The 27,689-nt window shown below is 42.0% G+C and overlaps 2 protein-coding genes across 7 annotated transcripts in view; both read left to right on the forward strand.

Annotated features, from left to right (window-relative positions):
* Positions 1-2,408, forward strand: part of RPS6KA2 (ribosomal protein S6 kinase A2) — a 180,598-nt gene extending 178,190 nt beyond the window's left edge. For 4 of the 5 annotated variants that reach the window (XM_081906842.1, XM_081906844.1, XM_081906845.1 and 1 more), the window contains 2 exons: positions 276-413; positions 1,131-2,408. In XM_081906842.1, the coding sequence (XP_081762968.1) occupies positions 276-413; positions 1,131-1,256 (264 nt within the window). In that variant the 3' untranslated portion in view covers positions 1,257-2,408. Of the gene's footprint in view, positions 1-69; positions 214-275; positions 414-1,130 lie in introns of those variants that run through there. The other variant, XR_014167184.1, reaches the window with a different exon arrangement.
* Positions 2,409-11,912: 9,504 nt separating this feature from the next.
* On the forward strand, positions 11,913-22,551 carry MPC1 (mitochondrial pyruvate carrier 1; the record flags this gene model as incomplete). 2 transcript variants are annotated; one of them, XM_081906987.1, is made up of 3 exons in its annotated part: positions 11,913-12,176; positions 20,173-20,269; positions 22,119-22,255. In XM_081906987.1, the coding sequence occupies exons 1-3, from the start codon at positions 12,105-12,107 to the stop codon at positions 22,253-22,255; spliced, it is 306 nt and encodes a 101-aa protein (XP_081763113.1). In that variant the 5' UTR covers positions 11,913-12,104. The 2 variants fall into 2 exon arrangements, with proteins under 2 accessions (XP_081763113.1, XP_081763112.1); XM_081906986.1 differs by lacking the exon at positions 11,913-12,176 and adding an exon at positions 22,402-22,551 and having other exon boundaries at positions 20,122-20,269; positions 22,119-22,251.
* Between the last annotated feature and the right edge of the window lie 5,138 nt (positions 22,552-27,689).

Genomic DNA, 27,689 nt, shown 5'->3' on the forward strand with positions numbered 1-27,689 from the left:
CTAGAGAGTTTTGGTGTGTGGGGTTGTGGCAGTATGTCTTTCGCTGCCCCACCTCATACCCCACTCCAGCAACCTACCATGGAATTTTGTTTGCAGTGGCTACATTCAAGGGGCGCAGGACCAGTTCTTAGATGATGAGTTCCTAGTGGCATATTCCATTCCAATATTCCATATTTTGAAACTACCACCATTACCCAGGCTTTAAAATGGAAATCCTCATGGGGAAAAGAAAACAAAATCACAAGTTTTCTTCTCCTCTAATTTCTTTTTAACAGGATATTGTGTCAAAGATGCTTCACGTGGACCCCCATCAGCGCTTGACAGCAGCCCTGGTTCTAAGGCACCCGTGGATAGTAAACGGGGAGTATCTATCCCAGAATCAGCTCAGCCGACAGGATGTTCACCTGGTAAAGGTAAGTCCAAATGAAGCTTCTTTGTATTCTTGCATACAGAAAAGGAGAATGATGGCCCTAGAGCAGTGTGGTCCAACATGTGGCCCTCAACACCTTTTTGGGGTGGCCCTTGGAAACATTTGACGCCTCCCAGTCTTTAGGCTGCCTTCCCAAAACTGGGTAAGCGAGGGACTATGCTTTGGGAAGGAGGCATGAGGCTCTGACAGGGCCCTAGATTCCTCCTGCCTCCTTCCCAAATCCTAGTCTCCATCTGTCAGTTAGTATAAAGGACTGGTAGAAGAGGAGTTGCACATACACATGTATAGCTACATTTTTTTCTGGGTGAGATCGGAAAGATCTGGTGGAAAGAGAAACCTTTTGAAATCCTCATTCTTCACCTATGTGTAGGCACGCACACATGAACCAACAAACATGTACTCCTTCTCCAATATGCACTTTTGCTGCATATGAACATAAGCAACCATATGCATGATAATCCACAGTGTGATATATAACTAATGACTCAGCTGAGTCCCACAGTCAAAACTAGCCTTAGTGGTTGAAGAATATAGGCTCCTGCTTCAGAAAGTAAGGAAGCAGTAATTGGGAGAAGCTCCCTTTGCTTCTTGTCTTGATGCAGATACCCCATCTTCTTTAAATTGGGGGTGGGGAGTGGGACTAAAAAGTGAAAGCAGGCATTGTTCTTAAATCCGCATGGTCTCAATTTTTATTTTGCAGGGAGCAATGGCAGCCACCTACTTTGCTTTAAACCGAGCACCTCAGGCACCAAAGCTGGAACCTGTATTGTCCTCCAACCTGGCCCAGCGGAGGGGGATGAAAAGACTGACCTCAACGAGGTTGTAGTGGTCCCAAAGAATGCCTGGTTTAAAAAGGGAAAACATGTGCCGCATGTTGCTCAGAGAGGCTGATCTGTATTGCTAATTTTGCAGGACTTTGGACTATTGGCACATAAATTGCTAAAATTAGCAGAACTCCAGCATAAGGCAAAGATATCCTTTGCTTTCCGAATCCTTTTGTTGCTTTTGTTTTTTAAGTTAATGCCAAGATCCTGAGTTAGCAGGTACTCAAAGATGTCATGTGCCAATTTTTCAACTGTTGTACTGCTTCTTATTTAAGTGTATACTGCTAAGATCCTATTCTCATTTTCTCCAAATGTTATTTTTGGGATCTTTTAGATGCTATGTAAGGCCACTTTTTGTAAGCAATTTTCAGTAGAGAAACAAGTCGCTTTGGTTTTAGGGGTCAATTCTACCAGCATTTGTGTCATGGTGAATTGTCGCAGCTAGCAATTGATCCTGCTACCCATTATCAGCTGCAGCAGAGTTCATCTCCAAAGAGCTGAGTGTGAAAGGAAGAGGCATGTGATGCTGTGAAATCAATGACCTACTAAGAACGGTATTTAACATGAAGAAAGAAGAGCTGGCTGAGTAGTGCTTGCTGTACTTCTCAAAAAGCACCCTTCATGTGTTTGGTCTGTACAGCAAATAATGCATGGGGGGGGGCTGTGGTTGCACCCACTGATGCTGATAGCCACACATTCAAGGACCTCATTTGCTCTGGACATCCATTCTTATATTAATTAATTAATCAACTATCTATGCTTGGATAAATTGAGGGTATGGATCATGGATACAGGACCTTATGGCACCATAGGCCTATATGTGGAGGCTCTGTGCAAATAGAACTTTGAGTGTGTGGAGGTTTTGGTGGGGCAGTAGGCATGACCTAGTCTCCCTCTGTGTGGATGAATGAATGCAAGAATAGTGCTTTCTAAGTATGCTATGCTGTGTTACAAACTCTCCTACTTTTATCATGGAGATGGAGATCTTTTGTTTGCCTGTTCCATTTAAAATAATGGCTCATAATGCCACATTAGCTACATGACAAAGTAACTTACTCTCTTACAAGCAGAAGCGAAAGAAACTGTCAGTGGAGAAATTTCAGTGAGAAAAAAATCTACAGTATTTTTCTAACATCAGTGGAAACAGGCGTAACTGTGATTGTGTTGTGCATAAAGTGATTGACAAGAATGGACACGTTCCACCTCCCACTGACATCAGTGGCAAGTGCTATGTTGGTCAATTACTCTGGATTGCACTCATTGGCCACAACCCAAAACAGACTTAAGCATGTTTAAGCCCTTTGAAATATTGGGTTTAGCAGCTTTATGATTCTGAGTTGTATTGCGGCCATTATTTTAAGCACTTTATTTGACTTGCAATTTTATAATGGATTTCGCCACCTTTCAAAACTCTGCAGGAAAAACCAGCATGCTACATTGTCTCTCGTTTCCTCTTATTGGGGGGGGGGGAGGAACGTGAAGACAGAATATTGTATCCTATAAAGGTAAAGGTACCCCTGACCGTTAGGTCCAGTCGTGGGCAACTCTGGGGTTGCGTGCTCATCTTGCTCTATAGGCCGAGGGAGCTGCCGTTTGTCTGCAGACAGCTTCCAGGTCATGTGGCCAGCATGACTAAGCCGCTTCCGGTGAACCAGAGCAGCGCACGGAAACGCCGTCCTATAGATTACATTTATTTTGCTGATTGGTGAAGCCATACCAATACTAAACGCAGCTTGGGAGATTGGTGTCAATTGTGCCTGCAGATGCAAGAGAACAGATTTGTTGCATTAGCTACTGTAATGTGCTCCTTGGAGTCTGTTTCTGTGTGACAAAACGTCATGTAATTTATTTTATTCTATTTTGTCCTTAATTTTTAAATTATATTTAATGTTTCGTTTCTATGTGCTGCGCACACAGGACAGCAGCAGAGAAGCTGTTCTTGAAGTGTGACTTTTAGAATAAAACAATGCTGTGAAACTCCATAAAATGAAGGTTTTGGCTCAGGCTTGACAGGCGATAGGTGTATTGTATATTTTTGAAATCTTGAGCATGTGGACCTGTTTTTCTGTTGTGTTCACTTTTGTCCTTGCTTGCTCCTTTAAATAGAAGAGCCCAGTGCACCCAAAATCAACAAGAGCCCTGGCTATTTCCTAACAATCAGAGTGCAATTCCACTACTTATTGGACCCTACTCAACCAAGGGTATATTAGTCCAGTCCATAAGTGACTGCTGACTGTGTGTAAATATTGCCCTTTCTACCCATAGATACCACAGGAGATGTTGCATCCCACTTGCAGAGTCTGCATGGTGATGATTCACATCTATGGTGATAATGGCAGTAGGAGTATAAGTACTGTACAGTCATACCTCGGAAGTCGAATGGAATCCATTCCGGAAGTCCATTCGACTTCCAAAACATTCGGAAACCAAGGCACAGCTTCCGATTGTACCTTGGGATCCAAGGTACAACTGTAATGTGCATTATATGCAATGCACACATCTAGAAATAACTGAAATTGCATGTTGCTCCTTCACAGAATCATGGTGCTTGGGTGCTTTTTCCCAGTGGAATATATTATGTGCCACAGATCAATTTTGTAATACCTTGTACTCTCTCGTCCCACTGGATTTAGAGAAGCATTGCATCTGATGTGCTTTTTCAGTCATTTCCAAATCTGTGTTTCATCTAATGGACTTCACTGGTACTCCAGTTGCCAGAAAAAGACAATAGCTTAATGGAAGAGCACATGCTTTGCATGCAAAAAGATGCCGGGTTCCTTCCCTGTCATTTCCAGGTAGGTCTGGAAAGGGCCCCTGTCTTTAACCCTGGAGAGCCACTGCCAGTCAATATTGACTTAGATGGACCCAGTTAGTGAGCTGATCCAGTATAAGGCAGCTTCCTATTTTCCAACTGCCATTGCTACCATATATCTGAATTAAGTTGCTCATGCAGGATAGCTCAGCCAGTAAAGCATAAGATTCTTAATCTCAGGGTTGTGGGTTTAAGCCCCACGTTGGGCAAAAGTTTCCTGCATTGCAGGGGGTTGGACTAGATGGCCCTCATGGTCTCTTCCAACTATACAATTCTATGTTTCACCTTGGAAAATGCCCTTGTAAACCCATGTGTGTGTGTATGAAGTGAGAGTTGCATAGAACTGCTTGCGTCATTGCGTAACACCATGAGGCCACTTGCTATTTGGGGTGACTGAATCCCTCTGTTCTCAGGTGCTCAAACACACTAAAACGTCTCCTAACATTACAATTGTTTCAAGCACAGATATGGAGCTGTGGGTTTTGTCTTTGATTAATACAGTTTGCTTCTTCCTCAGAATATGGACACACTGCAAATTCAGGCCTTTTCCTAATGAGAATGAAAAGAACGGTGGCTTTCACTTGTCTTGCCTATGTGCTGTTCAGGTGCAAATAATTGCTTGGCTTTGAAAAGATCACTGGTTGGAGCTAATGCAGTCCAAAACACACAGAGACAGTGGTGTACTAGTCATCTGGAACCTGTGCAGAGACACCATCATTGTATTAATTCTCAGCAGTACTCCTAGTGCCACAGGGTTTCCAAGACCATGATTCACCTGGTTTAATTCACCTTCTAGTTGCTAGTTGCTTGTATAGTGCAACTGAAATAACCACAGAATCCGCAGCCTGCACCTCATGAGAGGTCAAACATACACACCACTCTGGGATCAGTGTCAAAGAAAGTAAGACTAAGAGGAATAGTTGAGGCTTGTTTTGACAAAACCCTACACAGAAGAACTGTCATATCAGGAAGGCTGCCTTTTTGGTTCCCACTCTAAAAGGCTGTTTGACGCCAAATGTTTGGTTTGCTCCCGTGCTCTCTAATGCTGTTCATGAAATCATGAAAACAAACTGGTGGGAACATAGATCCAGTTTTTCAGAACATCTTCCCCTGAAGGTTTTGAAGAGCTGGTCAGGGATGAAAGGGTGTGTCATGGTTCAGAGAAATACTTTACCCAGGAAGACTAAAAAACTGAAATCACTAAAGCCACTATAGTTGTAGCAGGTGATCCAGAGGCTCTGCATGTTAGGCACATTACCTTTGCACTCTCCTGTGAAATAGACTTGTGAAATGCCTTAAAGACTGAACCAATCAAACAGGTGCAAAACCTGATCTGCAGGAAACGACTGGACACTTTTGAGTCTAAGGAACCTAAGTGAGGAACCTTTTTTTCTCAGAGGCCACATTTCCCCATGGGAAATCTGTTGGAGACAATGTGCCAGGGGTGGGAAGGGGCAGAACCAAAAGTGGGCAGGGCATCCCATTTCTCTCTATCTTTGCCGCCACTTTTTCCATTTTCTTCCTCCTTGTTCCACACATGAAGTTATGGAGCTGTAAACGGTTCATTTTGTGGTTTGTGGTTATGGAATAGTTTTTCTAGATAGCGGTGCAGTATTTTATTTACCAACTCCACCTCCATGTTTGTGAACTGTTTGGTTTGAAATGTCCATGCTTCAACGTTTCATGTTTGAAAGGGGCTGCAGTGTACAGACATTTATTATATGTACCAGAGTAACTTTTTTAAAAAACAAACTTGGTTTTATGAAGTGTAATATTTTTTATAGCACAATGATCATTTGGGACTTTGTACCTTGTTAGACACAATTGCATTTAGGGACGCTTCTTAATCCTGTTTTCTGTGTGCTGTGTCTACTGTTGCTGCTTCTACAGCTGCCGGCTTCAGCTGCTGGGTGAATGGTGTGAAGTTGTCTGAATTGGTCTTCAGAAGTCCACATGTCTATGTTGAAGGATGCTGGCAGAAAAAGTTAACTGTGGGTTCAAACAGGCAAGAGTTTACTGTGACAGGCTCCTGGGAAGGAACCTCAGTATTGGCCTTCATCTGTACATCTCTATTTATAATGAAATAAAAATAAAACCTATTGTACCTTAGTTGTTGATCTGACTCTTTGTTAAAATGTAAGCACTGGTCATTTTTAGTGATTTGTACTGAAGTCCTTCAAGACTTCAGTCTTGCAATTCTGGGCTGCATCAATAGGAGTATAGCATCTAGATCAAGGGAAGTAATAGTGCCACTGTATTCTGCTCTGGTCAGACCTCACCTGGAGTACTGTGTCCAGTTCTGGGCACCACAGTTCAAGAAGGACACTGACAAACTGGAACGTGTCCAGAGGAGGGCAACCAAAATGGTCAAAGGCCTGGAAACGATGCCTTATGAGGAACGGCTAAGGGAGCTGGGCATGTTTAGCCTGGAGAAGAGGAGGTTAAGGGGTGATATGATAGCCATGTTCAAATATATAAAAGGATGTCACATAGAGGAGGGAGAAAGGTTGTTTTCTGCTGCTCCAGAGAAGCGGACACGGAGCAATGGTTCCAAACTACAAGAAAGAAGATTCCACCTAAACATTAGGAAGAACTTCCTGACAGTAAGAGCTGTTCAACAGTGGAATTTGCTGCCAAGGAGTGTGGTGGAGTCTCCTTCTTTGGAGGTCTTTAAGCAGAGGCTTGACAACCATATGTCAGGATGACAGAAGAGTTTAAAATTGAAAAAGGAACACGACAAGGTTGCCCTATCTCCCCATTGTTATTCATCTCAGTTCTGGAGGTGCTCTTGAATATGATTAGAGGAGACCGGTTGGTGGAAGGAATCCAGGTCGGAGTGAAACAATATAAACTTAAAGCTTTTGCAGATGACCTAGTTTTGACCCTGCAGGAGCCAGAATCTAGCACGAAAAGAGTATTACAATTAATTCAATACTTTGGTCGGGTGGCGGGATTTAAATTAAACAAGCAGAAAACTAAGGTACTGGGAAAAAATCTGACAGATGCAGAGTCAGAACGGTTTCAGAGAGAGACACAGAGTTAAATGTGGTGAAAAAAGTAAAATACCTAGGGGTAAACATAACAGCAAAAAATTTGAGTCTATTTAAGGACAACTATGAGAAATGTTGGTCAGAAATTAAGAGAGATTTAGATAGTTGGACAAGACTGAAACTTTCCTTGTTAGGCCGAATTGCTGCTATCAAGATCAATGTATTGCCAAAAATGTTGTTTTTGTTTCAAACATTACAGATTGTGGATAAGACAGAGTGCTTTCGGAAGTGGCAGAGAGATATTTCTAAATTTGTCTGGCAGGGCAAAAAGCCCAGAATTAAGTTTAAGATACTAACAGATGCGAAAGAAAGAGGGGGCTTTGCCCTGCCAGACTTAAGGCTCTACTATGAAGCAGCAGCTTTCTGCTGGTTAAAAGACTGGCTACTTCTTGAAGACACTGATGTGCTGGATTTGGAAGGTTTTAACAATGCTTTTGGTTGGCATGCATATTTATGGTATGACAAGGTTAAGATTAACAAGGTTTTCAAGAATCATATTGTCAGAAAAGCAGTGTTTAATGTCTGGACAAAATATAAAGACTTACTGGAAAATAAAACTCCAAGGTGGCTCTCACCATTGGAAGCTAAGGCCCGAAAAAGACTCAATATGGAGGCCAAATGGCCAAAGTATTGGGAAATACTAGAAAAAGATGGAGACAATTGGAAATTGCAGAGTATGGAGAAAATGAGAGATAAAGTGCGAGATTGGCTACATTACGCTCAGATTAAGGAAGTTTTTAAACTTGACAAAAAGTTAGGGTTCCAGGTGGAGAAATCAAAGTTGGAAACGGAATTGTTAGAGCCTAAGACTAAGGTACTTTCAAGAATGTATAACTTGCTGTTAAAATGGAACACACAAGATGAAACGGTAAAATCGGCCATGATAAAGTGGGCACAGGACATTGGGCACAATATCATGTTTGAGGACTGGGAAAGGTTGTGGACTACTGGTTTGAATTTCACTGCATGTAATGCTTTGAAAGAAAATGTAATGAAAATGATATACAGATGGTACATGACCCCAGTCAAACTTGCAAAAATATACCACTTGTCTGATAATAAGTGTTGGAAATGTAAGGAAAATGAAGGAACATTCTTTCACCTCTGGTGGACCTGCCCTAAAGTGAAGGCCTTCTGGGAAATGATATATAATGAACTGAAAAAGGTATTTAAGTATACCTTCTCTAAGAAACCAGAGGCCTTCCTTTTGGGTATTGTCGGCCAAGGGGTGGTAAAGAAGGATCGAACATTCTTTATGTATGCAACAACAGCAGCAAGGATACTTCTCGCGAAACACTGGAAAACTCAAGATTTACCCACACTGGAAGAATGGCAGATGCAACTGATGGACTATATGCAACTGGCTGAGATGACCGGCAGAATCCGAGATCTGGGAGAGGAGACGGTAGAAGAAGATTGGAAAAAATTTAAGATTTATTTGCAAAAACACTGTAAACTGTATGAATGTTAAGCAGGATGCTTGATTATAAACAATTTGGCACCATCAAAATAGATGAAGCGAAGTAGGAAGATAAGTTAAAATGTAAGAAAAAACAAGTTTTCTTTTGGATAACTATTTGGCTAAATTTAATTGATAACCAGACAGTAAGGATGGAAGTAAGATGATAATTTGCTGGATTAATTTTTTAACATGGAAGGTAGGGGCGGGGGATGTGAGGAGGTCACAAGAAGATGAGAAAATATGTTATGTTATGTTATAACTTTGTTTGTTATACGGTAACTCAAAAATTTCAATAAATATTTATATATTTAAAAAAAGAAAAAAAAGAAAATGAAATGGATGCAGGAAGCTCTCCATATATGGAGATGTGAAGGTAAAAACTTTGACCCAGGTATAGGCAAACTCGTCCCTCCAAATGTTTTGGGACTACAATTCCCATCATCCCTGACCACTGGTCCTGTTAGCTAGGGATGGTGGGAGTTGTAGTCCCAAAACATCTGGAGGGCCGAGTTTGCCTATTCTGAAAAATTAGAGTGGGTGAATCCTCTACCGTGCTGAGATCTGGGGACTGCAGGAAACTTCAAAACCTAGAAACTGTTCAGAATAAGGTTCTTAGGACCATTCTGAGAACACATTTCTTAGAACCAAGACTCTCAGAGCCATAGAAGCCAAGCTCAGTTCCTCTCTCATTGACTCCAATAATATAGGAAGATTTCTCCGCCTGGCACACTTTTCCTTTCCCCTCTCCTCCTGAGCTGGGGATGGTTTGGGTGCTGTCTTGGTCCTGTCCTGATATAGATGTTTGGTGTGTTTGAATTGCATAGTGGGAGGTTAGTATATCATGTCTGTATACTTCTGCCCATGCCACTCATGCCTCACCTATGACCAGGCCAGTGCAGAGTTTCTCTGAGGCTCAGGGTGGGAGCCTTTTTAGAATAGTTATAAACTCAAACCAAAAAGCAGCCAGTCTCTGGTGGGGCCCCCAGCCTGTTTAGCCCTCCAAGGCCTGGGGAAAGTGTACCCGACTGCCCCCTCTTCCTGTGCACAGGCCTGCCTAGTACTCCATTTTCAGGGGTCTGCAGGGAGAACTTTACTGGGGAAGCATTTGCATAATGTGCGGAGGCACTTCTGCAGGAGTGGTTTCAGCAGCAGATAGAGCCTCCACTTCAGAAGACTTCAAGAACTAGTGAATATAGGATCGCACTGTCTATGGCGGAAGGATTTTACGCCTGACAAAAGCCCCGGATTGGTTCACAGCCTTCTGAAAAACTTGGCAGTTCACACTGTACTTGAGCAGCTGACACTTTCCCCTTGATCCCAGTTATTTTGGAAAGGACATTAGTGTTTACAGTGTTCAGGTCAGTCCTCCATCCAGCATACTCACTGTTTAATAATCCACCACTTATCGACCAAAATGGCCTTTTGTGTGTGTTTGTCGAGGAATTGGATCAAAGGTGATGATAATGAACAAATTAGGTGAAGGGTTATTTGTCTCTTTCACTCATATAGTCAAAGAAACTGCCCCTGTGAAGCTGGGGTATATTGAGCCCCAAGTGGCATTTTGTGTGGAGGTGTTCTGATTCTTCTTTTAAAAGCCCCTGTTAGCAACAAGAAGAATTCAGAACTTCTCTTGAGGAGGAAGAGCTGCAGGGTATATAGAGAGATGAAGCAAGCTTAAGCTAGTTCATAAAGAGTGCTGTTTATATCCAAAGGTAGCAGGGAAACAGGCATTTCCGTTATCTCTTGCTTCTAACCAAAGATAACATCAACCATCCAACTTGTTTGCCTGCTTTAGAAGAGGCTAAAAGTCATGTTAAAAGGCAGCATTCCCTGAGTTAAAAATAATCTTTTCTAGATAAAGACTCTCCTTGCACTTTTGAAATTGAAAGCTGCTGAGAGCTATCCAGTAGCTGTTTTAAATATACAGTAGGTAATATTCACTGTTAGTCATACTCAGAATAGACCCATTGTCCATTTATGTCAGTGGGTCTACTCTTGAGTATGACCTAGCTAGATATTTGTCAATGTGTTTTGATTTAAATGTGGAAAAACAGCAGTTCACTTCTACTTTTAAAGAACTGCAGGGGGGGGGATCCTGGCAACTAAAAAGAGGGGATCTAAAATAATTTATAACATTTGTACCCCACTCTTCAGCCAAACAGAATCCCAGAGTAGCTTACTTAGAATCAATTAAATAAGACAGCCCCTGCCCTCAGACTTACAATCTATCCCCCCCCCCCAGTTATAAAGATGACATGTTTATCTACTGTACTTAAATTGAGTACCTATCTGTGTGTGTGTCTAATGAATTGAGACATAAACTAATGACAGCATAACTAAAACACTTCTGGCACAACAGAACACCGTGACGGAAACTAGAGCACACGGAAACGCCGTTTAGCTTCCCGCCACAGCAGTACCTATTTATCTACTTGCACTGACGTGCTTTCAAACTGCTAGGTTGGCAGGAGCTGGGACAGAGCAACAGGAGCTTACTCCATTGTGGGGATTTGAACCACTGACCTTGTGATCGGCAAGCCCAAGAGGCTCAGTGGTTTAGACCATAGGGGCAGCCGTCCTTTATAAGTAAGTACTCCTAACTTCTCATATATATAAAGGACTAATCTGAAGTGGTGGTGCATAATTGAAAAACAGACCTTAGGGTTATGGTGTATAGCTCAACAAAAGCGACCACAGTGAGTGCCAGTGGTGCAAATGGGGTAAAAAGTGAGATATCAATAAAAATAAAGATAATTATAAAAATAATATCCAACGCACCGGAGCACACTGTCCAAAAAGTAGTAGGGAGTGTTGTAATCCTGATCCTAAACTCCATTCTAAAAACAGTCTTCTTAAACCCTGGCTGAGAATGCAGTGTCTTCACCCTTTGACAACACTTTTCAGCCTGCCTTGCCCTTGAAATAAGAGGAGGGGACCGCTCCCTTCACAGCTGATGGCCTCAATCCCAGGCACATCCGCCATAGTGAAAAGAAGAATAAGAAACAAACCCGCTCTGTGGCCTCATCAGCTCTTGCCCTTGACAGGCCAACTGAAAGCCATGGTGGGAGGGGGGGAGGAACAGCACGCCGTGCCACCGCCCCTCGCCAATAGGAAGCAAGCAGACTCTCGCGCGCAACCAATAGAGGCTCAGAGAAGCCCTGCCCACCATGACGCATCGCCCGGCTAGGGGGCGGGAGGGGAAAGGCCAATTTGGCTTTAAATGTTGTGGCATTCAGTTCCCGCACCGCCCCCCCCCGTCATGGCCTCCGGCTCTTCTAAGCAAGGGGCCCCTCCCGCGCTTTACGGCACCTCGTTGTAAAGTTAATGAGGAGAAGGGGCGCCGCCGCCGTTTGCGCCAATGGGCAGCCGGGTTGTGATGAAAACGGAGGCGTTACCGTAAAGCAGAAGCCGGTCGTGAAGAGGCGTCTCGCCCTACGCGCCTGAGGAGCTTGTCATTGGAAGCGGCAGAGGCGACGACGCGGGTGGCTCTTCTCCTCCTGCTCTCCGTCGCTCCTTCGCCTCCACCATGGCGGCGCTGGCCCGCAAGGCCGCGGACTACCTGCGCAGCAAGGACTTCAGGGACTACCTCATGAGGTGGGCGAGAGGGGGAAGCCGGTCTTTCTCCCCGCGGCCGAGCCGACCTTCGCGGGGCCTTCAGGGCGCTGCTCACCCGCTGCCTGGAAGGGGAAGGAGCTGCGGGCGCGTCTCGCGCTTGGTGGGGTGGATTCACACAGCCTCTGTCTCCGCATCAAAGGGCGGGAGGGCTTGGAGTCGCGGCTGCGAGTCCGTGTGTGCTTGGCTTGGGAGAAATATAGCTCGTTCTCTTTTGCTTTCTGTGTCGTGTCTGCTACCTGGTCTCCTGTCAGGATTTCCCTTGAGTTGCCGGGCGCTCCCATCTCTGGGTGGTCGTGGTGTGGTTCAAAATGGGCATCTCTTGATCCGCAAACGGGCGAAATCGGGCCTCCCTACGCCCAGGGTGACCCTTGAGGCTCGGGTGGCATTCGGTGTCCTTGGGAACGGGGCCTGCGCGGGGAGTTTGCCGGCTCGCGGTGGAAGCATCCTGCCCGCCCGTTCAGGTGAAAGGTGCGCTGCTGCTGTTGCACCTGCATCCGATGCGTCTATATAGGAAGCTAAATGTCGGCTAGGCTGCTGTAAGGAAGGGGCTTCCTTCTCGTAAATATTCCGGGGGTGGGGGTGGGGAACGGGCCCTGCAGTTTCAGCCTTAGTGTTGTAGAAATGACAACTGCACCTGCTGAATACAGTAATACAGTAATGCTAGTAAACCCGAAGATGGGAACCTTTTTGACCAGGTGGACCAGATCTTTTATATAGATATATATTCCCTACACAGACTTTGAAAGAGGCAGGTCTCATCCACCTGCCAGTCATCACATAGCATAATGATGTTTGGTGGGACAACCCATCTGTCAATCACCTATCAGATGGTGGGCTGACCTGCTCAGTCTTGCTTTCTGCAGGAGAAGCAGCTGTGCCTCTACCTGCCTCACACCTGATGTCCACATAGGTTGTCAGCTTTGCGGGAGATGGGTGTGGTTTAAGGAAGACAGCCTTATGGGCCAAATGGGGAGATCTAGAGACGATTTGTCCTGTGTCTGAAGATCATCCTCTGCTGTATATGCTTATCTGGGATTAAATTCTACTGAACATACTGAGACATCCATGGCTGTAGTGGTAATCTTATTCATCTCTAGTTGCCATTTATCCCTTTTTAAGGAGAGGCCCTGTATTCTGCACCCACCTCTTCTCAATCTACTCCACAGAATAGGATGCAGGCTACTGCCTTGGGACCCTTTGGGTACCTCAACATGCAGAAGAAGGGGATTGAGCAAGTTTGAGTAATGAAGAAAACCTGCAGTGCTGTAATGACTGGTGGGAAGACACAAAATATTACATGGAGCAAATTGGATTTAAGATCAAAAATTATGTTTAGGATTAACCATGTTCTAAAGTGACATTGATTTGTTCCGTGCAAGTGAAATAGGCTTAATTGTGGGTGGGGTGCTTTGTTGCTAAATGCTAATGTTAAATATTGAGTTCTGTTAACTATGATACAATTGTTAACTATGATACACTACATGTATAAACATGATGTGATTGCAGAAGAGCTTTATGCCCATTTCCATGATGACCCCAATCTGTTTTTACTAATGCTGTGCTTATATTGCACAAGATAGAAAGAGCTTGCACAATATACAGATCTTTCCCAGTCATTTGACATTGCTGCTTAAGACAGGGGTGTAAGAAATCAAGAAGACAAAGAATCTGTTTAATTTTAAAAGATGATGATGTTTTCCTTAAGTTAGGACAACCACTCCAATTCACATGCTAGTACTTTAATTTAATGAATTTTTATGCCTCCATTCAAAATATACTAGAATTAGCTTTATCATTCCTATCAGTACTTTATTTAATTATACATTTTAATGCCAGCATTCAGAATATACGCTCTTCTGACAACTTTTTACTGTCTTTTACCACCTTTTACCAGCTTTGTCTGTCTGGTTCACCTACCATAGCCATTCCAACAACAATATGTTTTTAACTGTATGGTTTATATACTGTCATTGTAAAGTGCTTGGACATTTTTAATGAGTGGTGTATAATTACTTTGATAAATAAAAAATAAACCTTAAAAAACCAATATACTAATGATAATAGCAGGAGGAAAACATCTAGGTTAGGTTATTCTATTTCCATCAGCCCATGTAAGAGCTCTCCACCCCCCCCCCCGCCCGAGTTGCTCATGAGTCTTGTTGGTAAGTTGTTCTGTAGCTGGTATAATAAATGTTAGTTCAGCTACTGGCCTACGTTCAAAAACTTATACACACACACACACACACACATATATATATTGTGTGTGTGTGTGTGTGTGTGTGTGTGTGTGTGTGTGTGTATACACACACACACACACATATATAGTGTGTGTGTGTCTATAGGGATCTCTGGTGCAACACTATCCAATTTTTAAATCTTGGAGCTAATATATATATATATATATATATATATATATATATATATATATATATATATATATATATATATATATATATATATATATATATAAAATTTCAAAGTCTGCTGTACAAACTGTGGTTACCTAGTAGTAAATGAGTATTTAACTTTCAAACGAAGGTTGTCTGCACTACAGGCTACCTCATTTCAGTCCATTGAATTATTGGGTTGCATCTATGCTTTTGCAAACAATTCTCTCCTGTTCCTTACTCTCCATTTTTATTACTGTAGTTGGGGCTGACTTTGATCTGAGTAGGGTTTGCTTCCCTCTTCCCCACCCTCAGATTTTTAGTTACTCTTCAAATCTCACAGTAGCAATCTGTAATTTTACATTTTTGCCATACAGAAAGTTTAATTGTAGATAACGTATAATTAAATCTCCATGACTATGCCAGCACAGCTTTACAAATAGGCCCATAAAAGTAATTACAAATGCAGCCCACAATTACTTTTGCTAGTAACTGTGTATATGATTCACAAGAAGATGGCAACCAGTTTTTGTAAGGCTTCCCTATCTGATCACTGAACTCCAATTCTTTCTTTTCATGGGAGATTACGGTAGGTTAGTGACTACTTACAAGTCTGTTCTAGCAGCAACAATGGTTAAATTGTTTTATAAAACCAGCAGCAACAGATAATACTTTTATAAAACCAAGCTGAAAAGAAGTGTGCCTACATATGAACATTAACTTCTAGCGGAAGTGAAAAAAGTAACAGGATATGCAAGACAGGCATCAAACATAAACCAAAGGGAGCCGTATGATGACAAGAGTTAAGGAATTAGCATGGAGCTTCTTTTTTGTCTTTGTACACATCTGTTTATAAACGATAGAGAGGAAATTCTGGTGTAGATATACCCATACTGATTTCCTTACTGAAGCAATCTACTTCCAGTGTATCTTCTCAGTTTAAACTTTGGAAGAACAAGCAGGTTACAAAGGACTTTTGGGAGTGTGTCTTGAAATGCTTGCAATACTACATTTCTGCTCAGCTAATTTCTGTATTCCCCAGGCTTTCAGGTGGTAGTTTTTTTTATATATAAATATTTATTAAGGTTTTTTAAAAAGAAAATACAATAATAATAAACATTATTGCTTTGTTTTAACAAAGTTTCATAATATTCTTGAGCTTCCTCACGTCTCCCGCTCCCATTTACATCTTTAATAAATTTTGTCAAGCAAATTATCATTTTATTTCCAAATCTAAAACCACATGCTTAAATACCGTAAAGAATTCTCCTATTAATTATTTCTCTTAATCTCTCTTATCCTCAATTCTTAATCTATTTTAATGATGGCCAATTATTTATAACCAAGCATCCTTCTTAACATTCCACTAAATCACAATATTTCTGCAGGTAGGTCTTGAATTTCTTCCAATCTTCTTCAATCCTTTCTTCTCCCAGGTCTCGGATTCTGCCAGTCATCTCCGCCAGTTGCATATAGTCCATCAGTTGCATCTGCCATTCTTCCAGTGTGGGTAGATCTTGAGTTTTCCAGTTCTTAGCGAGTAGTATCCTTGCTGCTGTTGTTGCGTACATGAAAAATGTTCTATCTTTCTTTAACACCTTCTGGTCGACAATGCCCAAAAGAAAGGCCTCTGGTTTCTTGGTAAAGGTATACTTAAACACCTTTTTCAACTCATTATATATCATTTCCCAGAAGGCCTTCACTTTAGGGCAAGTCCACCAGAGGTGGAAGAATGTTCCTTCATTTTCTTTACATTTCCAACATTTGTTGTCAGACGAATGGTATATTTTGGCAAGTTTAACTGGGGTCATGTACCATCTGTATATCATTTTCATTACATTTTCTTTCAAAGCATTACATGCAGTGAAATTCAACCCAGTGGTCCACAACCTTTCCCAGTCCTCAAACATAATGTTATGCCCAATGTCCTGTGCCCATTTTATCATAGCCGACTTAACCATTTCGTCTTGCGTATTCCATTTCAGCAGCAAATTATACATTCTTGAGAGTACCTTAGTCTTAGGTTCTAACAGCTCTGTTTCCAACTTCGATTTCTCCACCTGGAATCCTAACTTTTTGTCACTTTTAAAATTTTCCTTAATCTGAGCGTAATGTAACCAGTCTCGCACTTTATCCTTCATTTTCTCCATACTCTGCAATTTCCAGTTGTCCCCATCTTTTTCTAACAGTTCCCAATATTTTGGCCAGTAGGCTTCCATATTGGGTCTTTTCCAAGCCTTAGCTTCCAAGGGTGAAAGCCACCTCGGAGTTTTATTTTCCAATAAGTCTTTGTATTTTGTCCAGACATTAAACACTGCTTTTCTGACAATATGGTTCTTAATCAGGTGGTAATATTTGATAAGAGACATATTTTGCTCCATAAACTGTTGCCAAGCCCATCCTGGTCATGCTGTTGAGTGCCTATGGTGATCAAATTGATTTTAGTGCTGAAAAGGTGGTGTTGATTTAAAGTGTACTCATTAAATGTTTTTTAAAAGTCAGAGCCTCTTGAGAGAATGGGCAAGATGACTATAGAACAATGAACTGTCCTTTGCCTTGTCAAGCTATGCAAGATTTACTTCATAAACAAGAACCTAGAATCTTTAGTCACTGGAATTGTTTGGGTTCCCTTCTCACATAACCCAAATAGGAGATAGTGATTCTTTCAACATGCCCAGCTTATTTAGATGTTCTTGCAGCTGCAAGTGATCTCATGGACAGTGGATTCCATGTGACCGGCAGGATATGTAAATGCCACCTTATATGCAGCTCTTTTGCAATCCTCATCTGAAATAATATGCATTTTAAAGGAGAAAGCAGATGATGATCCCTGAGAAAGAAGAAAGGAGATATTTTGATATTGGGAATTTTTTTAACATTCAGGCAAGTGTAAAGTTTAGGCAAACTAAGATCCTAGATAATGAAGACCTTCTCATAGGGGCAGTTAGGATCATCGTTCTGGGGTAAAGTAAATGAAGTATGTTGACTTGCAAGAGCACAAGGTCGGGGGAATGACAGAATGAAGACATTAAATTGGTGATTAACGGGTCATGCATGGGATGCTGAGAGAGAAACTGTTGCGTGGAATAATGAAGCCTTTTAATTATTTGCAGATACAGGCATAATGGAATATAGTAGCCTGAATTAGGAGTGTGCAAGTTACCGGTAACTACAATCCCATGGCACCTGCTTGGCGTGCCAACTTTAGCATTTAAAAGATTTGGCTTTCATTAAAACAAGTGGAGACCTGCAATAACTCAATGTGCATGGAAGGGACTGTGCAGAAGGAGGATGCCTGTCCTTCACTGTGCTTTCTTCTTCTCATGTACGTCCTCCAAATCTGTGAGGTGGCTCTTTTGTTTTGACTGGCAGAGGATCCAAGTGGATTCTACCACCATGAAACTTTAAAAGAGAGAGTGGCATAGTGACCAAAGATATCTAACCTGGGAAAAGGAGGAATAGAGTTTTTGTACCATCCAAGTAATATTCAAAATATGCCTCCCTAGTTCTGACATGTTTATATAGGCCTGCATTCTGAATGCATGTGTGGCTGTCCCATTTTTCTGTTTTAGTTTGAAAGTTAATTTTTCAGGTGTGAAGCTTGGGGCAGTGCTGCATATGCTGCAGCTCCTTCTAACCTGGTAGCCCATGGCTCTTAAGATAGGCATTCAGCAATTCTTTCAGTCTTCACACTGTGCCCTTATTTAACACAAGACTCTGCTAGTTTTACGGTCCTTTTTCTTTCTCTTCTGTTGCCCTACCTTAAAGCTAAATGGTTATGCTAGAGGAAGACAACTCACAGTCATATCTTTCCCCCTTTGCAGGTCAGGAGAGAAGCATTTATTTTGAAAATGGGGGCACCATGTCCAGAACCATTGTTAAAATAACAAGATACTGTTACTACATCCCATTCATGCATATAATGCCTCTAAATAAACTTATTGTCTCTATTCATAAAGTTGGATATCTCAAATAATGCAATAGCCTTTAGAAAATGTCATGTTGAATATATATTGTAGATAAAATTAGTTATGGCTCCTTATTTCCAAAGACATGAAAATATAAAGCACATTTTAGTGATTTGTTGCTAAATGAGCACACTAAAGTACTTTGACCTTTTTGTGAAGAACTATATGTGGCATCTCTTATATACATACTGAATTTTATTTCATGAAAGCTAATAACTATTTATTTTCTCTTTCATGTACCAATTAAATGATGAAACATTATGGCTTCTCATAACACAGTACGGTAAGGCACCATCTCTGCTTTCTTTCTGCCAATTGTAATTGTGCTGTTCTTGCTTAGTTATGAACAAGCCTGCACAGTTGATGTGCTGTTCCTCTCTGTAGATGGGTTAGATAAAATATTATTTCTTCTGCTCCATTAGTATCACGCCCACATTCAAATAGCTACCCTGAGATCTCAATAAACTTATCACTTGATACTAGTGTAGACAGAATTGTTGTTCAGCCATTTTCTTCTGAAGATATAACCTGCTTCTTGAAATTGTATATGACATTTGGTGTGTCTGCCTCCCACTGCCAAAAAAGGAGAGGGGTGCATTTAGTACAAGTACTTCATTTTAAAGGATGAATGCTATTCATTGATTGTCAGTATTGTTCAGCTATGACTCTTTCCAGTACATATAGCAACTGCTTAATAATGCAACAAGTAGCTGCAGCTAGCTGAAGGGGTCGCTGCACTCTGAAGTATGTTCAAGGCAGTTGTGCTGTTGTGCCTCTCCTCTGATGGCTGCAAAATTAGTTTGTGACTCCCCCAACAAAATAGCAGTGTGGGGGAGCATTTGTTATTTCAGGAAACTATTGAACTGATGATCTTTGTAGCCAGCAATACTATACAATTAAACTCCATATTGAAGCAAAAAGGGTCCCTGAGTCTTTGGTAATTCTCCCCCCCCAAAAAAAAATAAAATAAAATCAGGCTTTATTAGTAATTATTAGTAAATCCAAGTGAGTGCCAAATTAATCCAACTCTCATGCAGCTTTTAAAGATGGTGCTTTCTTACACAGAAAATTCTTGTTGCTTACCTCTTACATTAGCAATGCTAATTCAGCTGGTTTCCCAGTAAATATGGGTATTTGATAATTCCTGAATATCTTATTAAGTAGTCTTAATATATATGTATGTTCAAATAAATACATTTCCCCTTAAAAAACACCTTAGTGACAGGAATCATGATGTGAATTTCGAAGCTTTTTGAAAAGCCTGAAAGTATACAGTACACTACTTCTTTCTATTCTAAACTTTGGGAATCCACTAGACTTGAGAAATGACTTTTAGGTAAAAAAAAAATCTAATTACATAGAATGCTTGCTTTGTCTTAATTGGACTGTCAGTGTAAAGTTATTTCATACATACTTCTGTTCTCCTATTGCAGAGTAAATGCACTATGCTAAACATTTTATTTGACTTAATACACTGGGAGAGGACAGACACTTTAACCAACACATTCTTAGTGTGTAAGAAATAAGACGGCTCCTGTTCAGCATTACATCTTGAAATTCTGGTTTAAAAAATATGAAGAAGCAGGGGGCAAAGCATCTTTTCCTCTTATTATCTCCATTATAGCACTTCTGGGGGCCAGTAGCCAACTGGGGACTCCCTATTGCTGCTATTAATGATATGAAGAAATCACCAGAGATCATCAGTGGCCGAATGACCTTTGGTAAGTAGTAAAATGTTTAATCAAGGGGTGAAACTAATTCTTAAAGTGTCAGCAAACTTGCTTAGATGTGTAACCTGCATTTATTGCTATTTCTTGAAGAGCTACATTTAATAGTATTTATTGAACAGTTCCACACCTAGCAATGCTGAATAGCAAACTACCGATCAAAGAGAATAATTTAACTGAGATTGTGCAGGCCTAAGGAATCTCTTTGATTCCTAGCTGATTTTCCGAACTACTATATCTGACAGGAGTTGGATTCTTGCAGTCATTTAAAGAACTTGGAGGGGCTGCTAGTTGACATAGATATAGTCCTGCTGAAAGAGGCTGTGAGGCTTATAAATATGTGACAGCATCTGTGGGTTTGCCTATCACTATTTGCACATGGCAGCAACTTTGGGCGCAGACACTGTGTAACTATTTTGTGTATTTCTTGGGAACTACTAAATTATACAACAATGTAGATATTCTGCAGCCTTCAAAAGACAAAAAGCAGTTAATATTTAACTGCTTCAACAAGGGGGTTCCATATTACAATGCTCATAGCTTTTTTAAAATGCCAAAAAGACACTTTCTTTCAGATGATGAGTAGGTGCAACAAACCCAAAACACTTCCATGCCTGGCAATGCTGAATAACAAACTACTGACCAAAGGGAAGAACTGAATTGAGGTTGCACAGGCCTATGGCATCTCTTTGATTTGTAGCTCATTTTCCGAACTACTGTATGTGACAGGAGTGGGATACTTGCAATCATTTAAAGAACTTGGTTAGTCCCAAGAGAAATGGAGCCAAAATAGACCCACTGAGAAAAAGAGGGAGATAAATTGTGCAAGCTAAAGTCAGGAAAGTCGTATATAAAGGTTTAAAATTCCTCCAGTTTTAACCATCAAAACCCCTCTCGGAAGCAGGAGTAAAGAGGGGGAATTTTGATTGTTCAAGCCTGCAGGAGAGAGAGTAAAGAAAGATAAATTTCCACAGTCTCAAACCTGGGAACGGGGTGTCAGAGACAGTGATTTTTGGGGAAGTTCATCAACTGTGAATGGAATGTCTTTTAACAGATAGTTAAAGAAGAGAAACAAATTGATTCCAATGTTGCCTTTTGCATTTAAAAGAAACAAAGAAGTTGAAAAATGAAAGTAATTCTCTTTTGTTGGACCTGCTTTCAAAAGATGGATACAAATAGAAATTGTCTCCTCTAGAGGGAGCTTGTTAAATTGTTGCTGGAGTCGATCTGGGGATTTCACAGCTGTGGAGATTAGGATCGTGGGACCAGACTCTGACCTTGAATAAAAATGTGTTTGGAAGAAGTTTTGGTGCTTGCTTTCTGCAAGCCAAGCACTTTGTTGGAGCAGATGCATGAGAAGATGGATTTGATGACTGTTGCAGTCAAAAATTTTGACAGTGAATATTTATACAGAAACCATTCAGGAGCCAACGCAGGAACCTGTTTTGACAGGGCAAGTGCAAATGCAAATGTTTTCTTCCTTTCTTTTTTCTGTAATTTTTGAAACTTCTAATAAATATCATTTTAAAAGAGAGAGAGAGAGAGAAAGAGGGAGATAATCACAGTATGCTGAGGGGAACCCTGAGGTTTGTAGAAGTACAATTTTTAGGACGTATAGGCAGCAAAAAATCCCCCCAAACAGCCCAATGATTACTTAGCATTTTCAGTAGCAAAAGCATCTGCTCCAGTAGTAATTGTAAGATAATGAAATACATATATCTAATTGTCAGTGTGAACAGAGGTTCAGTTGGAATGTAATTGAAATAGTAATTGCAGAAATGGAGGGAACTGCCTAGTCAGAGTTCCAGAATACTCTAAAGTCTTCTTAATTTTACTTTTACAGCCCTCTGCTGTTACTCGTTGACTTTCATGCGGTTTGCGTATAAGGTGCAGCCAAGGAACTGGTTGCTGTTTGCTTGTCACTTTACCAATGAAGGCGCACAACTTATCCAAGGAGGACGATTAATTAAATTCAAGTGAGTACACTTTTTAAAAATTGCTGCAACAATTAATGAGATAAACTAAGCAGTTTTTTTTATCTCATACTTGTTTTCATCATAAGCCTTGTTGGATGAAGACTTTTCCTCGAATCAACTTTTTATTTTCATTTTTTCTCTTCTTCACAGCCTGGAAAAGAAGAACTGAGTGCCTGTTTAACAGGGGGAAATGGAAAAGGTGCTCCACAGATTACAATCAATGAATGTTTTTGCCCTCCACAGTTGCTGTGTCCAATATTTTTGCATCACCGTTTCATTAAAATTCATGGAAACGTTCAATGTCATCCCATCCCTGAATTTTGTAGCCTGCCTTTTAAAAAGAACCACCCAGCAGTTTGAAACACTGCATCAAACATCTTGCCTTACAAATACTGCATTTTTATATTTATTTATTTATGAAATTGTTCAGCATACACACATAACAACTTTTCAAGAGGATAAGAATTGTTCACAAGCTGCAACAAACAGGCTCTGAACCAAATTGTGCATTTTGATTTTAAGAATTTAACAATGGGTATTTGGCAGCCTGGCACACATGTACTCAAGAATGGTGGTTCTGTCTCCTTAAGTGCATTGTAGTTGCCATAAAATAGAGCTTGTGTTCAGAAGCACCCATTCCTGACTGTTTTTATAATTAAATTGTATTATCAGGCTCTCCTATCAGCAGTACGATGTTGACTGAAAAAGAGTACCGTATTTTTCGCACCATAGGGCGCACCGGACCATAGGGCGCACCCAGTTTTTTTGGGGGGAAATAAAGGGGAAAAAATTATTTCCCCCCCAGGTGCGGGGCTGGGGCGGGGGAAGCTAGAGCTTCCCCCGACCCCAGCCCTCAAACAGGCAGCTCTCCGCAAGCAGCGGGAGCGTTCCCGCTGCTTGCGGAGAGGTCCGCGAAGCCTGGACGCGCTGAGCTCAGCGCGCCCAGGCTTCGGCATGCAGGCACCTCTCCGCAAGCAGCGGGAACGCTCCCGCTGCTTGCGGAGAGGTCCGCGAAGCCTGGACGCGCTGAGCTCAGCGCGCCCAGGCTTCGGCATGCAGGCACCTCTCCGCAAGCAGCGGGAGCGCTCCCGCTGCTTGCGGAGAGGTCCGCGAAGCCTGGACGCGCTGAGCTCAGCGCGCCCAGGCTTCGGCATGCAGGCACCTCTCCGCAAGCAGCGGGAACGCTCCCGCTGCTTGCGGAGAGGTCCGCGAAGCCTGGACGCGCTGAGCTCAGCGCGCCCAGGCTTCGGCATGCAGGCACCTCTCCGCAAGCAGCGGGAACGCTCCCGCTGCTTGCGGAGAGGTCCGCGAAGCCTGGACGCGCTGAGCTCAGCGCGCCCAGGCTTCGGCATGCAGGCACCTCTCCGCAAGCAGCGGGAACGCTCCCGCTGCTTGCGGAGAGGTCCGCGAAGGCTGGACGCGCTGAGCTCAGCGCGCCCAGGCTTCGGCATGCAGGCACCTCTCCGCAAGCAGCGGGAACGCTCCCGCTGCTTGCGGAGAGGTCCGCGAAGCCTGGACGCGCTGAGCTCAGCGCGCCCAGGCTTCGGCATGCAGGCACCTCTCCGCAAGCAGCGGGAACGCTCCCGCTGCTTGCGGAGAGGTCCGCGAAGCCTGGACGCGCTGAGCTCAGCGCGCCCAGGCTTCGGCATGCAGGCACCTCTCCGCAAGCAGCGGGAGCCCAGCGCTGGGCTCCTGCTGCTTGCGGAGAGGTGTGCGAAGCCTGGAGAGCATGAGGGGTTGGTGCGCACCGACCCCTCTCACTCTCCAGGCTTCAGCGAAAGCCTGCATTCGCACCATAGGACGCACACACATTTCCCCTTCATTTTTGGAGGGGAAAAATTGCGTCCTATGGTGCGAAAAATACGGTAGTTGCTGACTGATTTGAATGTTGTATCTGTGCTCTTCCATATATTCGGGTCTTAACTCCACCCCCCACCCCCAATAAATAAACTGAAGGGAGAAAACAGAAGTTCATTACAGTTTATGGGCTGATTCAGACAAAATCTGAGAGTAGCACAGGCTACATGTAGGTGGAAAGTAGAATTTTTATAGGATTATCTGTCCTGCCTCAGACCTGCTAGACATCCACACTGCAGAAGTAATGTTTGCATGGAGCCTGAATTGCAAATTCCAGCATTTTAGGTCTGAAACGTGGGATAATTTCGTGGGTCTTATGTAGGTTGACAACCATATTGTTTGGACCTATGCACCAGAGGAGTTTCACATGTGGATTGTTTGTAAATGTTACATCCAGTGCTTGGATATCCTGTTGTCTGTGGTCAGGTTTGCCTAGTGAACAAAATTTGTGTACTTCTACATCTCTATTGTATGTAGACTGCACCCCTAAGAGCTGAAGTGTCCCACTTGTTGCAAGTATGCTGAATGTTGTGGATATTCAAGTTGTGTCTGTGTCCTAATTCCATTTTAATTGTCCCATGAAGCTATTACTAGAAACTTTTAAATGTTATTTAATACAAAACTTAATTGCAGACTTAAATGAAGGCTTTTAGAGTGTTGAAGGATACTCCAGTCTACCAGAATTATAAATTTCGGCACAATGTTCTAGTTACTTCCTCCTATAGCACTTATGACTTTTATCAACAATTGTAAAGTACCATGTACTGAGGACATTGAATAGTTTTTTTAGTTCAACAACTTTGGGGGCAGTAAACTTTCTCAGCAGGTGAAGGAGTTACAATATGAAATTAATTAAACTAATGGCAATAAACTGTTTTGAGAAAATTTTGTACTAACGGTTTTTCAGCTATGTTAATAAAAATGGTACTGTACTTGCATTATTGGATTGAACAAAACAAGCTACCATTTATGAAAAATCTATGAAGGGTGGAACTTCTTGTGTGTGAGGTCCATTTCTGTTGTAAAGACTTCCAAGCTAATATTAATACATACGTTGGTAAAAGCATACAGGTAGTTTCTCTTCTTTTCTACTGACTTGATAATATGGAAGTGCGCTGTATTGATCTATAGATTGGTGTAAGGATATATGGAATCCATGAGAAGAAGGTGCAAAAACAGTCCTTTGACCACTGATAGTGCTAAAGTTGTGATTTTCTACATTTTAGTAGCTACTACTTTTGTAACTGGGAAGAACAGATCCCTAAATATAAATGAATAGCAGATTATTCAAATTATTTTCATGGATTAGGACTTCAGATTCCTTAAGTGATATAGCTCCCGAAAACCTTACATTGTTGCTACTTCCATATTTTCCTTTTTTTAAAAAAAGCAAAATAAATGCCAATGCAGCAGCATCAACTGATGCTCAGCACTTGGCTATGTAAATTTAGACCTTATCTCACAAAATTATAGACTCTGGAATGTTGGAAACTGGCCCCCTTGGGAAAGGCTGACTCCTCTTCCCAGGCTCTGGGGCCTGTTGCTGGTGATCTACCCTGGCTGGTTTTCGGTCAGACCAGGGAGGTCTTCAATAAGCGACACCTCCCTCTTGAGAGATGCACACTCCCTTCCCCCTTGCATGACAGCAGGAGAAAGAAAACAGTCTGAAAAGTAGTCTATTCCATTCTCCTTTATTTCACAGACTGTACACTGTACAAAGACATAACTTCTCTCTCAGAAGCCTCCATACAACTGACTGGCTCCCCCTTTGCAGGAACAACAGGAAGGTCTCAAGTTACACTGAGAACACAACTCTGAGAAGAGCTTCGAACATCCGGTCTCACGCTCAGACCCATCAGACCCATCATGTGATGTAAACAATGAGCTATGAGTTTGCAGCTGCTGAGCACTCATATTACAACATCCTCCCCCATATGAGTCGAAGTGAGCTGCGAAAACAAAAGCAGCATCTAGAGAAGAAAACAAACAGTTGTTATACACATAACAATCTCCTGTTGTTTCAGTTCCACCTTTGGGACTATCTGCCACTGGTTCCACCAATGTAAACCCCTGGTTGCCTGTTTTCCAAGGAATTGGAGCTTTTGCTCTACCTTGGCTAGGGAGAATTGTATTGCCATTGAATTGGGTCTAACCATGCAGACATCGTGCTAGTTCTATGAAATAATACTTGCACTTTCTACAACTGATAAGAATTATGTGGGATAATAGCATTTGTTGGTGGTACCTGTTGAAATGACATGGTCCCTGCAAGGAAGCCAAAGATTATCAAGGAATGAGGCAAGGTTGCTTGGGCAGGGAGCTCCATGACTTATGCATAGACCCACCCCTCTGTTTCATCCCAACTAATTGCATCTTCAGGGGCAGCGATGTGGCGAAACGGGAATGTACTGCATGTATGGCGAGCTTGGGCTGCCCAGACTACAAGACTCCCCTCTGCCTCACTCACGTGGCCCAAAGGAAAGGAGAGTGATACGTTTGGCACCAGCTTGGCTGCAAGAGTTGTCAGAAGATGTATAAGGCATCATCTAGCCGTCTTAGGGCCGCATTCCAGATTTGTGTACGGTTTACTCCTTAGCTCATTCTTCTCCCAAAGATGTCCTGCAAGGCAGTGGAGGTTTAGGATCAGAGTTTTCCTTCCCCTAGTTGAGCTCCCTTTATATGTATAGGCCAGTCATCCTTAAGATTACACATAGGCTGTGTCTACCTCTGCCTAGGCAGATCTCATCAATCCTTTATCCTCTGAATTAGCTCTGCTTATCCTAGACTGCCCCTTTTAGCTGCATTATTTCCAATATATATATGAGACTACTGAAATGTGGGTGCTGACCAGCTGACCCAATTATTGGATTTAAAATTATTACTATTATTATTTTGAGACAGCAGAAAATCAAACTATTTTTTTTGCAATGATTCAAATAGCAGGATGATGTCAGAAGAGGGTGAACAAGAAAAAGTGCAACTGATATTTGTGGGAAGAATGTTTATTAATGATGGCGGTTTTTGTAATGCCCATTTGCCTCACTTATTCTTACTAAGAATGACTGCATCCCATGAAACTAATGTTTTATCATTCATATGGTACCCTTTCCCAATACACTCAAGGCAGTTCTTCAGTTTAAAATGTAAAAATTTAAAATAGAAGGTAAAAATAGCCTTAATACGGTCATACATGGGTTGTGAGGCGTTGCACAATTCTTACATGTGGTTAGAACACACAAACCTAGGCGGCTTCTGATTTAGCCATTGGTTTACATATATATATATATCGCAATTTGTTTTATCTCTGCCATTTGTCACTGGCGGTTTTACGTTCTATTTTGTGGAATTTTGTTTACTTGTGCCAACGCTCCTAACACTAAAAATAAATGCAGCTCATTGATAACAGAAGGAACACTCAGCGAACGACACGCCTGTAACTGAAAGTGATGGATCGGTTCGATTAGAGAAGAATTGCGGGGCGAAATCTGAAGATCGCTGGAAGAAAAGTCACGTTGATACGAGGATGGGAACAAAACAGGTAAGAGACAATACAAAAAAAATCAAACAAAAACCAAGCTGAC

The sequence above is a fragment of the Podarcis melisellensis genome, assembly GCF_964234715.1.
Source record: "Podarcis melisellensis genome assembly, chromosome: 3".
Lineage (NCBI taxonomy): Eukaryota > Metazoa > Chordata > Lepidosauria > Squamata > Lacertidae > Podarcis > Podarcis melisellensis.